Source organism: Hyla sarda, chromosome 2 (genome assembly GCF_029499605.1).
Source record: "Hyla sarda isolate aHylSar1 chromosome 2, aHylSar1.hap1, whole genome shotgun sequence".
Taxonomy (NCBI): Eukaryota; Metazoa; Chordata; class Amphibia; order Anura; family Hylidae; genus Hyla; species Hyla sarda.
In genome coordinates, this window is record NC_079190.1 from 101,559,111 (window position 1) to 101,576,019 (window position 16,909).

General features: G+C 45.5%; 1 protein-coding gene across 2 annotated transcripts in view; it reads right to left on the minus strand.

Moving 5' to 3' along the window:
• The window catches only part of DIP2B (disco interacting protein 2 homolog B), a 249,899-nt gene extending 233,584 nt beyond the window's left edge, over positions 1-16,315 (minus strand). For both annotated transcript variants that reach the window (XM_056562713.1, XM_056562712.1), the window contains exon 1: positions 16,005-16,315. In XM_056562713.1, coding sequence (XP_056418688.1) covers positions 16,005-16,089 — 85 coding nt within the window. In that variant the 5' untranslated portion in view covers positions 16,090-16,315. The remainder of the gene's footprint in view (positions 1-16,004) is intronic.
• Positions 16,316-16,909: the final 594 nt, after the last annotated feature.

Consider the following 16,909-nt stretch of genomic DNA (forward strand, 5'->3'; position numbering starts at 1 on the left):
GGTAAAGGAGAAGAGGAGATTTAACAGAAGAAAAACTACCACAAGAGGACATAGTGTTATATTAGGGGGCAAAGGTTTAAAAATAATATCAGGAAGTATTACTTTACTGAGAGAGTAGTGGATGCATGGAATACCTTCCTACAGAAGTGGTCGCTGCAAATACAGTGAAGGAGTTTAAATGGGTACTCCAGTAGAAAATATTTTTTTTAAATCAACTGGTGCCAGAAAGTTAAACAGATTTGTAAATTACTTCTATTAAAAAATCTTAATCCTTCCAGTACGTATTAGCTGTTGAATACCACAGAGGAAATTCTTTTCTTTTTGGAACACAGAGCTCTCTGCTGACATCATGAGCACAGTGCTCTCTGCTGACATCTCTGTCCATTTTAGGAACTGTCCAGAGCAGCATATGTTTTCTATGGGGATTTTCTCCTACTCTGGAGAGTTCTTAAAATGGACAGAGATGTCAGCAGAGAGCACTGTGGTCATGATGTCAGCAGAGAGCTCGCTGTCCCAAACAGAATAGAATTTCCTCTGTAGTATTCAGAAGCTAATAAGTACTGGAAGGATTAAGATTTTTTAATAGTAATTTACAATCCTGTAATTTACAAATCTGTTTAAAGGGGTTGTGCGCTGCCCCGCAGTTCGGAGCTCCGCTCACAGCGTCCGGAAGTTTATGACTCCGAACGCCGTGTGTGGGCTTCCGTGTTCGTGGCCGCCGGGCGAGACGTCACGCCCGCCCCCTCTACCAAAGTCTATGGGAAGGGGGCGTGACAGCGGTCGCTCGCCCGTCCCATAGACTTACGTTGAGGGGGCGGGCGAGACGTCGCGAAGGGGCCGGGTGTGACGTCACGAAGGGGCCGAGCGTGACGTCACGCCTTCCGGCCACGAACACGGAAGCCCGCACACAGCGTTCGGAGTAATAAACTTCCTGACGCTGTGAGCGGAGCTCCGAACTGCAGGGCAGCGCATAACCCCTTTAAATTTCTGGCACCAGTTGATAAAAATAAAAAAAGTTTTCCACCAGAGTACCCCTTTAAACATGCATGGGATAAGCATAAGGCTATCCTTCATATAGGGCCAGGGACTATTGATCGGATTGAGATTATTGGGCAGACTAGATGGGCCAAATGGTTCTTATCTGCCAACACATTCTATGTTTCTAACAATGTACCTGTCTACGAGGCTTTGCTGCAGCTGATCTACCATGCTGAACTACAGTACTAAGCAAACCTACACATACATGGACACATTACACAAGGATAGAATAGAAGTGCAAAAACCTGAACATTTCCTCACTGAGAGCCCCAAAATGGGTGGAAATTACACCATCTATAAGCATCTTTGACATGGAAAAAAAATCCCCTACCCCTTGAGATGCAGTTTTCAGCCTGATCCTAGGATCAGATTTCCTTTACCGCAATACATGTTGGATGTGAGGTCTGTGTTCAGTCTACAGTTTGCTCTGGATCAGTGTTTCCCCACCAGGGTGCCTCCAGATGCTGCAAAACAACAGCTCCCAGCATGCCCGGACAGCCGTTGGCTGTCCGGGCATGCTGGGAGTTGTAGCTTTGCAACAGCTGGAGGCACCCTGGTGGGGAAACACTGCTCTGGGTGCTCTGCTTTCTGTCTACACTTATGTCATTCAAAGTCGGGAGTAGCGAGAGATCAGAAAGAGGTACTCCGGGGTGTAGCGAGGGACCGGCGCATGCGCAGTTACACTGTGCAGAGCGCTCTCCCGACGCACAGCTCTCACATCATCAGGACACGAGAGCTGGGTAAAATCTTCAGCGCATGTGCTCTGCACACAGAGCGCTGCGCTCAGGGGTAAAATGAATATGTGAACAAGGGGGGCGGGCTAAGGCCCCTTCCTCCGGAACCCAAAGCAAGGCTGCCGGCAGGGGACCCACCTTCAGAGCACAAATGAAGGCCAACAACTTTAGCGGACGACAACTCGGCGGCAGGAACACCTAAAAAAGTAAGTGACCCGTGTATGGACTCCTGTTCACCCAGTGTATTGGGTTTAGAGTGGGTGAACTGGTTGACAGTTTTCCTTTAAATAGAAGTAATTTACAAATCTGTTTAACTTTCTGGCACCAGTTCATTTAAAAAAAAAAAAAAATGATTGAAATCGACTGGTGCCAGAAAGTTAAACAGATTTGTAAATTACTTTCCAGTACCTATATGCTGAGAGGAAATTCTTTTCTTGTAGGATTTCTTTTTTGTCTTGTCCACAGTGCTCTCTGCTGACACCTGATGCCCGTATCAGGAACTGTCCAGAGCAGAAAATCCTCATAGCAAATCTATGCTGCTCTGGACAGTACCTGATACGGGCATCAGGTGTCAGCAGAGAGCACTTGTGGACAAGACAAAAAAAAAATTCAAAAAGGAAAAGAATTTCCTCTGTAGCATACAGCTACTAAAAAATACTGGAAGGATAAAGATTTTTTTTAATAGAAACAATTTACAAATCTGTTTAACTTTCTGGCACCAGTTGATAAAAAAAAAAAAAGGTTTTCCACCGGAGTTCCCCTTAAAGGAGTAGTCCAGTGGTGAACCCAGTGGTGAACAACTTATCCCCTATCCTAAGGATAGGGGATAAGTTTGAGATCGCGGGGGGTCCGACCGCTGGGGCCCCCTGCGATCTCCTGTACAGAGCTCCGACAGCCCGCGGGAAGGAGGCGTGTCAACCTCCGCATGAAGCGGCCGACACGGCCCCTCAATACAACTCTATGGCAGAGCCGAAGCGCTGCCTTCGGCAATCTCCGGCTCTGCCATAGAGATGTATTGAGGGGGCGTGTCGGCCGCCGCTTCGTGCGGAGGTCGACACCCGCTATCTGGCCGGAGAGCCTGGCCCCCGTACAGAGAGATAGCAGGGGGCCCCAGCGGTCGGACCCCCCACGATCTCAAACTTATACCCTATCCTTAGGATAGGGGATATGTTTTTCACCACTGGACTACCCCTTTAAGCCTCTAGTGATGGCCATAAAGTAATAATGGTTAAGTATACATCCAAAAAAAAAAAAAAAAAAATTTTTGCCGTAATGTCAGCGTTTTATTTGCGCGCACGCTACACGCTCACCTTTCTCCTCACTAGTAAACACCATCTGGACAGGCGGATGCTTTCTACAAGCAGAAGGACATTTCATGACTAATCAACAGCAGCGAGTGCACATGACTCCCATGACTAAGGGATGTGGGATTTATGCTAATGTCCCACCATACAACAAATCCAGAAAACTTGTCACATATTTAGCACCAAAAGAAACTGCACATTTATACCGTTTCCTCAATCTAGAACTTCTTGTGAGAAAATGAAAGGTGTTTAAAAGGGGAATTCAGGGAATAAATATTTCTTAATTTAAAAAACTGTAGAAAAAATAATAAAACAAAAAAAAACCTGCACCCCCCCCCCCCCCAGCCCGATGGCCATCACTGCTGTCAGCGCTTCCGGTCCTCCATCCCAACACATAGAAAGTACCTTCTTAGGCTGGGTACACACCACATTTCTGCAACACAGTTCCCGTATATGTTTTCAATTTGAAAACCGTACGGGACCGTATTGAAAACCATATGCCAAAAGATGCATCAGGTTGTGTCCATTTTGCATACTTTACGGTTTTGTCAGTTTTTTTCCCCGTACCCAAAACCGTAGCCTACCACGGTTTTTGGTCTGGGTAAAAAAAACATACTGAAAAGTATATGTTTTTTTTAACATGGGAGTCAATGGGAACCGTATCTGCGTATGGTTCCATCCGGTTGTCACCATACAGTTTTTGGCTTTGCTCAGTTTTTTTCTTGGAATTTCAATCAAACAAGTGAAACTTTGTTCGTAATGGAATGAAAAGTTAAAAACGTATACTTTTTTTATCTTATAAAACGGATGCAACCGGACATCATTTTTCAAACCGTATACGGATTAAAATTTGTACACACGTTTTCATACAGTTTAGTCAGGTTTTGTGGAATCCGTTTCTTTTTAATTATAAACCTGATACAAAACTGTATTGCAAAAATGTGGTGTGAACCCAGCCTTAGCCAATCACAGGTTGTGTATTCCCCACACCCCACTGGAATAAACATACATGTGGAGGCAAGACAACCTCACGTGTACGGCACGCTTAACAGGGCTGTTTGGTATTTAGGGTACATAAAGCTACTATTCACTGGCAACTACAACAATCCAAGGTTCTGGAGCTGATCCAAGTGGATCCTAGAGTATGCCAGGCTGTGGCACTTGGGCAGCTCAGCGCCACCTTATTGACACTTGGCTAAGAGATAAAATTGCAATTTAATAAGTCCGTCAACACCCATCAGCTCCAGGAAAGGTGCAGTTTGTTATTATACCATGACAGATATCCAATGGTGTCTGCAGCTCTTAGCAACACATTCAGCTGACAGATTCATTTAAAAAGGACGTGTGGCCAACCCCAAAAAGGGAGATTGGATCATTGCCCTGATCACACTTATTTTTACAGTTTCTTGATACACTCTCCCATTCCTGAGATTTGTCTGACAATTCAGGGAATCAGTCAGATGAGTGTGAACTTAAAGGCGTACTCCGCTGCTCAGCGTTTAGAAAAAACTGTTCCGAACGCTGGATCCGGCGTGGGGAGCTTGTGACATCATAGCCCTGCCCACTCGTGACATCACACCCCGCCCCCTCAATGCAAGTCTATGGGAGGGGGCATGACAGCTGCCGCGCCCCCTCCCATAGACTTGCATTGAGGGGGCGGGGCGTGACGTCATGAGCTCCCGGCTCCAGTGTTCGGATCAGTTTGTTCCAAACGCTGAGCAGCGGAGTACCCCTTTAATTTTAATAATGGAAGCATATATCAGGAGATGGGTAGGGTTATACAGTCAGGGGGTGTGAACGTTGTACTTTGAGGGGCGTGTATGCCTAATACACCCCCCGGAATGTAAAATCCCACCTATCACCTGATATTTACTCCCATTACTAAAGTTAAGTTCACTCCCATCTGACTGATCCCCCCCCCCCCCCCCCAACAAGCCTGAAGCAATGTTATACACCAAAAGCTGGGTAGCAAACTAATTAAAATACCTAAATCCTCCAGCTTGTGTGACCCATCATCCTTTCCTCTGCCTGCACCCAATCTTACTAGCATGTCCTATCGCCTACAGTGATCCTCCTATACCTTCCCCCTCTCCAAATGTTCCTTGTCAAGTGACGTCACCTGCAGCTTATAAGAACAGGGACGTTTATTAGGAAGCGCTGTAAAGTCATCTTCTTCCATTGTATCAAATTAAAGCACAACTTCAAACAGCCCCATCAAACCACAGCCACATGGAAAGTCTTATAAAACCAGCGCAACACAAAAGAGCCCTCAGTAATATGCATGGGTGAAATGGTTAACAAGTAAACAAAAAGACTAAAGAATAGGCCTAACAAGCAGGACAGATTTACACGTAGATGTAGCATCACGCCAAGTCTAGCAACCGGAAGTGCAACGTCCCAGCTGAATATATGAAAATCAGAAACTGTATGCCTGGTAATGAAAACACAAAGCTAAATCTCAGGATTCCCCCATTAATAAATTGGGGTGGCAGGTTAGCTCAAAGTCGAGACAGGATCCAAGTCGCCAAGAATCCTAAATGGTTTTTTGCTGGTACCTAAAGGGGTATCCCAACTTATACTACCTATCCACAGGATAGAGGACAAGCGTCTGATTGTGGGTTATCCCTCCCCTGGGACACCATTCCCTTCACCAACCAACAGCCCCCACCCTCTTCCCTGCGCAATCTCAAAAACGTGGATCCAAGTCCCGTCTTGGAGTGGAGCGGTGAGTGCACACATACCTCTGTTCCATATGTTGTCAATGAAGCAGCTGAGGATAGTAGAACACTCCACTCTGCTATCACTGTCAACAAAGACAACAAAGAGAGTCAGCGTGCAGACACGACTCAATGGGGGGGGGGGGGGGATTTATCAAAGTTGTGTATTTCCCGCATCAATAGAGACCAACCTACAGAGGGTTAGGCCGGTCTATTGTGCGCTTAATTTATCAAAAGTTGCACGGCTCTTGATAAATTCTGCGCACAGACTTCGGGATCTCTGGTTTAGACAGTATTTAAACCTGCTCCAGCATGGTCTGACATTTCGGCGTACTTTTGGCCAATGCGACTTTTCGCCGAAAAGTCGCTATTGATAAACTCAGCACCAATGCATTTTTCTGTCTAAAATAGACTAGAATGCATCATGTTCTAAAAATCCTCTAAAGCAAAAGTCGTGAAAAAGTCGCACGTATTTAGACTGCGTGTGCGACAAATTTAGACAGGAAATACCAGTCTAAATCCTTTGATAAATCTCCCCCAATGTCCCATAAAGAGGTGAGATTTTAGAGGTAAAGTTATAAAATTAATTTTAACAAGTAACCATTCTTCCCTCTATGGACATAACATGGCGTAACGACCCCCCCCCCCCCGCGCTTGTTCCAAGCGTTCCGAACAGAATGTTCCAAACTCTGGGGCAGCGGAGTACCCCTTTAAGTTCAGCCAAATCCCTGTGTAAAAGTATATTAATAGCCACAGCCAAGCTAGCTATACAACCACAATAGAGACATCCCAACACCACTGCGTTCTGTCACTATAGGCATCACTATTAGAACTCTATGATACAGCAACGTCACTACTGTCACTTGTAGCAACCTTGAAAGTCACTCTGGTAGACAGGTAAGTATCCATGTGATAATACAGGTGTGCATGTTATTGGATGGGATATGATCCTATGTCCATCACTTATTCGATGTCTAGTGCCAACTTTTGGGTACGTTCACAGTTTGACATTAAGAACCACAGCTTTACCATAAGCAAGTAAATCATTATCAGCAGATTCTGTTAACGTGAAAAAAAAAAAAAGGTCCATAGAAAAAGGTTATGAAAATATTCAAGAAAAAAAGTGAAGATACATAATAAAATAAAATTACAATGAATTTGCCTAATTTACCATAATTTGTTAAAAAAAAAAAAAAGGGCTTCAAGTCTGATTACTGTCCTATGACAACCATACACAAAGACTCCTTTATTGCTTCTAATAACCAGATAAGATAAAAGCTTGTGCAGATCTACTAATAAACCGGGTATAAAGTACCAGTTAAGACTTGTCTTTGCCTTAGGAGGAATACAGCATTACCTGTCTGTCAGCTGACACCCTCTCTGATCATATATAGATGTGCCATTTATAGACACACATATACACATATATATATAGACACACATATACACATATATATATATATACACACACACACACACACACACACACACACACACACACACACACACACACACACACTATATACTCGAGTATAAGCCGACCCGAATATAAGCAGAGGCCCCTAATTTCACCCCAAAAACACAGGAAAAGTTATGACTATAAGCCTAGGTTGGGAAATACATCATCCCCCCATGTAATCATCCAGACCCCCGTCATCATCCCCCCCCCTTCATCACCACTGCCTGTCAATCCCTTCATCAGTGGTCTTCAACCTGCGGACCTCCAGATGTTGCAAAACTACAACTCCCAGCACGCCCGGACAGCCATCGGCTGTCCGGGCATGCTGAGAGTTGTAGTTTTGAAACCTCTGGAGGTCCGCAGGTTGAAGACCACTGCGGCCTTAGTCATCATCCAGCCACCTCCCCTCTCTTTTGTTTTGTACTCCCCTCCCCTCTGTGGGAAGGAAGGGTGAGCTGGTCCGGGCCATCTATGCTGCAGGGACCGTCTGGTGGGGAGGGTTAGTTGTTCCGGGCTGTCCATTTTCACTGGGGGGCCCTCTTCTCCATGCTTCGGGCCTGCCCCGGACTAGTGACGATGCCTTGACGACGACGCACAGGGACGTTCATGCGCAACGTCCCTGTGCGTCGTCGTCAAGGCATCGTCACTAGTGGGGCCGGAGCGCAGAAGAGGGCCCCCCGCTGAAAACGGACAGCCAGCAACGACTAACCATCCCCACCAGACGGTCCCTGCAGCATAGATGGCCCAGACCAGCTCACACTAACTTCCCGCTGAGGGGAGGCGAGTACAAAACAAAAGGGGGGGTGGCATGCTGGGAGTTGTAGTTTTGGAACATCTGGAGGTCCGCAGGTTGAAGACCACTGAGAAGGGATTGACAGGCAGAAAGTTCACTCGAGTATAAGCCGAGGGGGCGTTTTTGGCACGAAAAATTGTGCTGAAAAACTCTGCTTATACTCGAGTATATACTGTATAGTTATATATATATTTTTAAATCATTACAGGTTCGTTTTGTTTGTTTTTAGATTCTGCGGAGCGACATCTGCCATCCACAAGACTGTGTAAAATGTATTGCTCTGTACTGACCAAGTTAAACTATGGAGCTACATCTGCAGCCAAGAGCAATTTAATAGTTAAAGGGGTACTCCGCTGCTCAGCACTTGCGCAAGCGGAATTTCAGAAGGTTGAATGGGAGTGCGGAATCCCATAGAAGTCTATGGGCTTTAATTTGAGGCGGAATTCCCCTGTGAGTATAGACCCTTAGACAGCACAGCTCTGCAATGTGGCATGCGATGGAATAGGTCACATATAGGGGATCTATTACGGCTCTAAGGGGATGAAGTTAGAATACACTAGTATAGTAGGACACAATACATCATTTTAAAGAGGGGAAACGTATAATCATTATTTTGAACATTTTATTTTACAAATAGAAGTGGTAACTTCAAAGTTTTAGTTGGACGGAATAAAATAAAAATCCCAATGCTTTTACGTATTTTAGCATATATCAGTGTTTTTTATCCTGGATTTGTGTTCAAGGCTTTGCGTAATTTTCTGGATAAACATAAGGCAATAAAAGGCTAAAACGCAGCAGCCTCTTATGATGTTTATGCCCCATTATCACATCCATCACCACTAAGCATTTCTTTATTTTCTCACCAATATTTCCAGGGGAGGAATGAAAGCTTGTGCCCTAGGTGTTATTATTTAAGAGGCATGGAAACATTTCATCATTCAGATGACGGAAACGCCCAGAGATTAGTTAGCTGATTCAAAGCTCAGAGGAAGCGACGTCTGTAAACCCGGAATTACACTCGCACTGTATGTTCATGCACGGCAACCGGCGGTGTCAATGAAAAAGCCATGATAGCAGGTGGTTTCATTCTGTATATCATCAGCTCGGCTATCGTGCGGCTCATAGCTATTTAATGCACCCCCGGGGAGCAGAGTCATTAAATAGGCCTCTGTAAATTCTGCTGTCAGCATGCATAATGTAATGGCTGGGGCTTCACACAGGCACGTCTGCCGCAGCCTCACAATGGAGAGAAGCCCACTGAAAAGTGCAACTGGACCACGAAAATGTGTAATTATTCAATTCCATACCTAGAAAATGTGGAGGCTTCTGTTTTTCCTGGGCAGGGTATGCCGGATTTTACAGTCTTTATGTAGTGGTATGAGAACCAATAGGATAAAGCTGCGGAGCTGCATTCCCAGATCACACAGGGTGTTAAGGATGCGATGGTTTAAACTGGACAAAACATAAGATCGTGTTCTTTTATCCCACAGGCTCGTTGTCCAAACTAACGTCATGTTGTGAACAATCCGATGCTATAGAGGAGCAACCACAGGGGCATTTTACTCTTTGTATGTGTTGGTTCACGAGGCAACAAAATGAGTCCCCTAGTACTGAGCCGCCATGTGTTGGGCATTGTTCTAAGTAAGAACGGCTCCATCATACAGCATGCAATTCAACGCACCAAAATGCATCTTTCTCCCATCAGAATCAAATGTAATCATACAAGAAACATACGCATTTGCTTTTTTTTTCACATGTATATACAGTAGGGCCCCACAAAAACCTTTTGGTGGCCTATTACATCTCCATGGATGAGAACGGACCATCGTTTGTTGAAACCATCGCATGTTGAGGGATCCGTGCAATGGAAAGTATAGGACAGTGGTCTACAACCTGCGGACCTCCAGATGTGGCAAAACTACAACACCCAGCATACCCGGACAGCCAACGGCTGTCCGGGCATGCTGGGAGTTGTAGTTTTGCAACATCTGTAGGTCCGCAGGTTGTAGACCACTGTTAGAGGAAGTTGTACTCACCTGTCCCCGCCGCTCCGGACCGTCACCGCTGCCCGGGATGTCGCCGTCCATCGCTGTCGCCGCGTCCCCAGGGAGTGTCCCCGACGCTGCGGTAAGGCCTCCATTTCCCCGGCATCCGTCGCTACCTACGCCGATCCTATTGGACGACGGGACGGCGTGATGACGTCGATGGAGAGCGCCGATGATGCAGGGGATCCTGAAGAGGACGCGCCGGAGCCCCGAGGACAGGTAAGTGATCGTCAGCGGACCACACGGGGCACCGTAAACACCTATCCGGTGACAGCTGAAGCAGTTTGCGCTGCCGGATAGCCATTTATGCGATGGCCCCGACATACAAAAGCATCGTATGTTGATGTTGCCTTCTACGTATTTACATAGTTTATAAGGTTAAAACAAACAGACAAAAGTCTGTCAACTTCAACCAATAACCCAACTTTGTGATGATCCAGAAGAAGCCAATTGCCCCATATCAGGGGGAAATTTCCTTTCCGACTCCAAATATTGCAATGAGAATAAATCTCTGGATTAACATCATATCCCCATAAATCTAGTGTCCATAACTTTATTATTTTATTGTACAGAACCATATCAGGACTTCTATCCGACCATGTGCATGAGGCCTTATCACGGTAGCCAATCACCTAATGGACAACCTACTGGGTGTCCATCTCGGGGCCAGTCCGGTGTCATACCCATGGCCAGCTTTACATTTAAAGGGGTACTCTGCTGCTCAGCATTTGGAACAAACTCGTGATGCCATAGCCCCGCCCCCTCATAACGTTCCACCCCCTCAATGCAAGCCCCAATGACGCCCCACCCCCTCAATGCAAGTCTATGGGAGGGGGCGTGACAGCTTTGAGACTTGCATTGAGGGTGCGGGGCCTGATGTCATGAGCTCCCGACTCCAGCGTTCGGAACAGTTTGTTCCAAACGCTGAGTAGCAGAGTACCCCTTTAAATTATTCCCCTGGAAAAATATTGCATGTAAAACGCATTTTTAGTGACTTTTTCAATTTTCACTATTTCAAACCGCCACGGTTCTTCTTCTTGCCGTGAACTACAACCAGGGCCTTTTGAAACGCGCTTTCGATTTTAGGAAAATGCATTGTGACATATTCTTAAAAGAATTAGGGGATAAAGAAGTTATTTTAATGCGGATGCTAGATCCTCATGCTATATTCCAGTGGTCTCCAACCTGCGGACTTCCAGGTGTTGCAAAACTACAACTCCCAGCATGCCCGGACTGCCGAAGGCAGTCCGGGCATGCTGGGAGTTGAAGTTTTGCAACATCTGGAGGTCCGCTGGTTGGAGACCACTGGTATATACTAATAGCCATCTGTGGCTGTGACCTCATATGTGAACATATATGAGCAGTGAGCGCCTGCTATCATTTCTGGATTAGCACATCTACCTTACACGTCAGCCTTTCTGTTCTAAAACACACAACTTTAGAATAACTAGAGCATTAATAAAGGGTGAGCTCAGCCTATAGATGAACCTATAACCATCAGCATGCAAGACATGACGTCTACAGCGTTAACATGGCATCGCCCAGCAGAGCAGATCATTCGATTACCTAGAGACAGGCAATACTCCAGATGATATCTTGACCTTCAAGGGTTCATGCACAAAAAACAGCAGCTAGTGCAAACGGATCACACTGTTCTGACACTGAAATGGTTAATTCTCCAATGAATTCAATCAAATAGCCATATAGCCATGGTACAAAGACAGTGTAAACCTGGCTATATCCAATTATGAGTACTACATACAATGGAGAAGAGAAGAGATGTCCAGCACCAGACTCGAAGACGGAACTTTATTAGATAGTCATGGGAAACACCAACAGACTCAGGTAACGTGACGCGTTTCGGCCTCACAGGAAGGCCTTAATCTTAGTCTTGACTAAAGCCTTCCTGTGAGGCCAAAACGCGTCACGTCACCTGAGTCTGTTGGTGTTTCCCATGGCTATCTAATAAAAGTTCCGTCTTCAAGTCTGGCGCTGGACATCTCTTCTTTTCCCCATGAGCCCACGTCCGAACTGTACACCAATTCTGGGGTGAGCCGAAATACATCTATATCTTCTATTTCTACATACAATGCCCCATTGATCTGCAGCCACTCAGGTTTTCCTCAGGGCTCATGCACATGGCTGGATTACAGCTTATACATTGCTGTAAGAGGGTGACCATAAAGGTGCATGAGCCTAGACTGTATCTCTGCCTGCTGCTTTCTAGGAATTAAACAGTAAAAAAATAAAAATAAACATATGCTTCCTATATTGTATCTAAGGCTGGGTTCACATCACGTTTTAGGCAACATGGGACTGCATACAGCTGGGGGGGGGGGGGGGGGGAGGGGTCTACCACGTTTTTAGGTTCGGCGGGTAAACGGATTCAGCGTTTCACTCCGGTCGGCTCACTGAAATACATTAATATATATGGGCCGCATGAGTCGGGGATACGGGAGCGCCTGGTTTTAGCTCCCTCCAGCTGTATGAGGTCCCGTATTGCCTATAACGTGACTTGAACCAGTGTTTCCCAGGTGAGCCTTCAGCTGTTGCAAAACTATAACTTCCAGCATGCCCTGTCCAGGCTGCCTTTGGCTGGTCGGGAAACACTGCTCTGTATGAATAAAGTCTGACAGATCTTAAAAAGTAGTGGACAGAGGTTGTCAGATCCATACTAAGGTGCTAAATAGGTTCCAAGCAGACAGTTTTCCCAAATGCTTAAAGCGTACCCGTCAGATCCAACAAAAATTTTTTTTTTTAAATATATCACTCAGTACCTAATCCTGACCAAGTACATCTAATTTTTATGTGTCTAGCACCTTTATTTTTTTTTTTTTACACTTTTAATTAAGCTCACTAGTCTGAATTCCTCTTAAAGGGAGGGGGCGTGGCCTCACTGTGCAGGTCTCCGCCCCCTTCCTCAGTATGCTGTCTGCTCACATCTCCCCTAGCATTAGCAAAACTACAACTCCCAGCTTGTCCTCACTGACAGTAGCGGGACACAAGATGACAGTGAGAGGATTTTTCCTTCAGCTGTGAGCCCTGCTCTCACAGCTGTCAATCAAGGAAGTGTGTCCATGACATAGGTGATGACTCATGGACACAGCAGGACTAATATATGTGTCCAAGTAGGCAGGGGGGGGGGGGGGGCAGTTTGACTGGCTTTTTCAGTAAGAAATACTGAAAATTTGCTAATGAAAGCAATTGCAAAACCTATTGGTTTTTAATGCTTTACAACTTATCAAAAGTTTTTGTATCTGACAGTGCCCATTTAAACCCTTAGGTCCACTTGCAGCAGCCTACCCTTGGTCTCAATGGGAATTCCACTGCTCTGTACACATGTCAGAAGTTCCACGACTAAACTTTAGGCAAGGAACTGGATTATGGCATAAGATTTAAGGTTTTATTTTCCAATGGAATCCACCAGAGAAGTGCTGTTTATCAATGGGCAAATAGCCGCAGACAATAAGCGTCAATGTCTTATGTGTGCACTTTTTTTTGCAGACCTGCTGTGGATATTACCCTTTGCATTGCAAAATTTGAAATCTGCAGAAACTTTACATCCAAATACCCATTTCCAAAATGCCGATTTCATTGTGGTTTGGTCTGTGGGATAAAATGACACATAGGTGAATCTTTGTATTTATTGGAGGCATCCTCAAATCACGCTGAGACTTTATCTGGAAGATCTGATGTATGAATCCCATAGAAAGCTTTGACCTCCAACACTATAGAGGCATATTGGGTCATATGTGTACAAACGGGGAAAAAAATGCAGATCAGCACAGCACCATGTGAATAAAGTGCAAAACACAAGAACATCCAGCTTCCCAGGAAATTTAGAACAGTGAAGTTTATTTCAACGCGTTTCAAGTCTTATGGATCTTAATCATGGCATAATATATGCCATGATTAAAAGGGGTTATCCAGGAAAAAAACTTTTTTTATACAAATATATATATATATATATATATATATATATATATATATATATCACCTTGCTCCAGAAAGTTAAACAGATTTGTAAATTACTTCTATTAAAAAGTCTTAATCCTTTCAGTACTTATGAGCTTCTGAAGTGGAGTTGTTATTTTCTGTCTAAGTGCTCTCTGATGACACGTGTCTCGGGAACTGCCCAGTTTAGAAGAGGTTTGCTATGGGGATTTGCTTCTAAACAGGGCATTTCCCGAGACAGGTGTCATCAGAGAGCACTTAGACAGAAAAGAACAACCTTAACTTCAGAAGCTCATAAGTAATGAAAGGATTAAGATTTTTTAATAGAAGTAATTTACAAATCTGTTTAACTTTCTGGAGCCAGTTGATTGAGATATATATATATATATATATATAAAAAAGTTTTTTCCTGGATAACCCCTTTAATCATGGCATGATTAAGAACCATAAGACTTGAAACGCGTCAAGTTATTGATTTTAAGAGACATGTCTTGCTTTCATATTAGATTATAAAATGACAAATAAACTTCAATGTTCGAATTTTTCCACCATTCCTTGCTTATTAACTCCAAGTCACTATGTTTTTTTTTTCCAGCAGTCTTACAGATACCCTTAGAAAAAAAAAGAAAAAGTGTTTCCCAACCAGGGTGCCTCCAGCTGTTGCAAAACTACAACTCCCAGCATGCTCGGACAGCCGAAGGCTGTCCGAGCATGCCGGGAGTTGTAGTTTTGCAACAGCTAGAGGCACCCTGGTTGGAAAACACTGGTTAAGGAAAGTGAGAATAATTGTTCATTTCCCATTGTGCCTGGTGTTACCACTAAACACACATGAAGCGCTGGGTAATAGACACAGCAATCCTAATGTGATGTAAACACAGAGATATTATTACAATTATTCAGAGCCGTCAATCCTCCGCGGCTTCTCTAGACTGAAATACCCTGAAAGGAAGATAATCATACCAGTCTATGCCAATGCAGAGACACATTTTACTACAGGAACACAGCAAGAGAAGATCCATGGACGTCACAAGAGGAAGGACGAGCACTAGAGGAGCGCGAGCAGGTGAGAAGCCGGTCATCATGATGGGACAACCCATGTGCCGGTTTCATAACAAAAGTTCCTGCCACCTTAGCTTTAAAACAGGCACTCGTATACATGGTGCCAACCATAAGGGCTCAATGTAGTAAGACTGCAGCACGCTTGGCACGTCTTGTCTCCGGCCTGGCATGCTGCATGGCTTGCACTGCAATGGGCATAGGGGTTCCCTTTGTTTCTTCACCAGATGGAATCCTCACCCACCCGCTATTAATTAACACTTATTGATAAGATGCCAACACATTCCACCGCATCGACTGGGTGAAGCGAGAGACAATAGCACAACGTATAGGGAGTTCTAAAGAGACATCACCAATGGGGAGGGCATGGCCCCCAGGCTTCCAATGACACACAATGGGCTCCTTAGACTGTCAACCAGGCAGGTGACTGGCGCAAGATTCTAAAGGCGCTACCGTGTCGCCACCTGCTACCGGGACGGCCATGGAGGATACAAATAACAATAGATCCTATAGGTTTGTGATAATAAGTTAGATCTATGATACAGAGAAGACACAATAGGACACACAGAGATCACATACAATCAGGTGCAATGCATTGATGGGCAATGATAATAAGGCAGATACAATGCCATTATAATCCAGTGGATCACACATGATCCTGGGTTCTGGATCAGTGGCAGTGCCTGGATGACAGCTCCATTGCTTTCTATGGAGGCAGGAGATGTCAGTGATCCACAGCAGATCCCACTGGATCCCCCTCCCCCTCTTCATTCAGACAACCGCAGAGATCAGGACCGGCTCTCCCCGGATCCACTCGCAGTGGTTTCTCCCATGTCTTCACACTCTCTCTCTCCCCAGAACAGCCGGGGACCAGTGCTGAGACTTCCCGGCCGCCTGCACTCACCTTCTGACAGCTCTAGCTCCAGCTCCGCCAGCTGTTCCCTCACCTCCTTCGGGAGGGCGGACAGGTCGAAGCCTCTCTCCGCCATGGAGCCGGCCGGATACACGGTGAGAAGCCCAGAGGTTTGAATCACCGGAGCTCAGCGCATAGCACTCGTTACGGCCGCCATGCCAGGCCCAGCCTCACGTCACATGACCACAGACAGACATCCAGCCTGCACAACGCGGCTGACAGCGGGAACACTGACACCCTCTGGATCGTGCTGGTACTACAATGAAAAATCCTGCCTGAGACCGCATGAGGCGAATAGAATGATAATAAAAGTAATCTAGCGCCACCCAGTGGAAAGATATGTAAATGCGACATTAGTTTTGGCCACATAGCAGCAGAACATAACTAGAAGGGGCTGATATGTTTCAAATGCAGTGTTTCCCAACCAAGGTGCCTCCAGCTGTGGCAAAACTACAACTGCCAGCATGCTGGCAGTTGTAGTTTTGCCACAGCTGGAGGCACCCTGGTTGGGAAACACTGTTCTAATGTGACAGCTTTATTGTTTATCTGCACTTTTCCCTGAATAGTCATGTGGGTGGGAACTGACTGATTCAAACCCTCTGTAGCCCACCACACCCACATTAGTCTTAAAGGAGTAGTGCAGTGAAAAATAACAACCCTAGCATCTCCCTTCAGCAGCACAATATGGGGTGTCTCACACCCCTGTGGGCCCATGGGACGCAGGAATTTTAATGACAAAAAAAACAACATGGCTCCTCCCACATAGCCCATATAATGGTCGTACTTACACTGAGTCTTTTTCCGTCCTCAGGGACGCCCTGCGCGTTCGCTTCGTGCGCTGTGTCGCTCGGGGGATCTGCGGCACGCGCAGGGTTCGGGCTGGAAGGGTATATGTT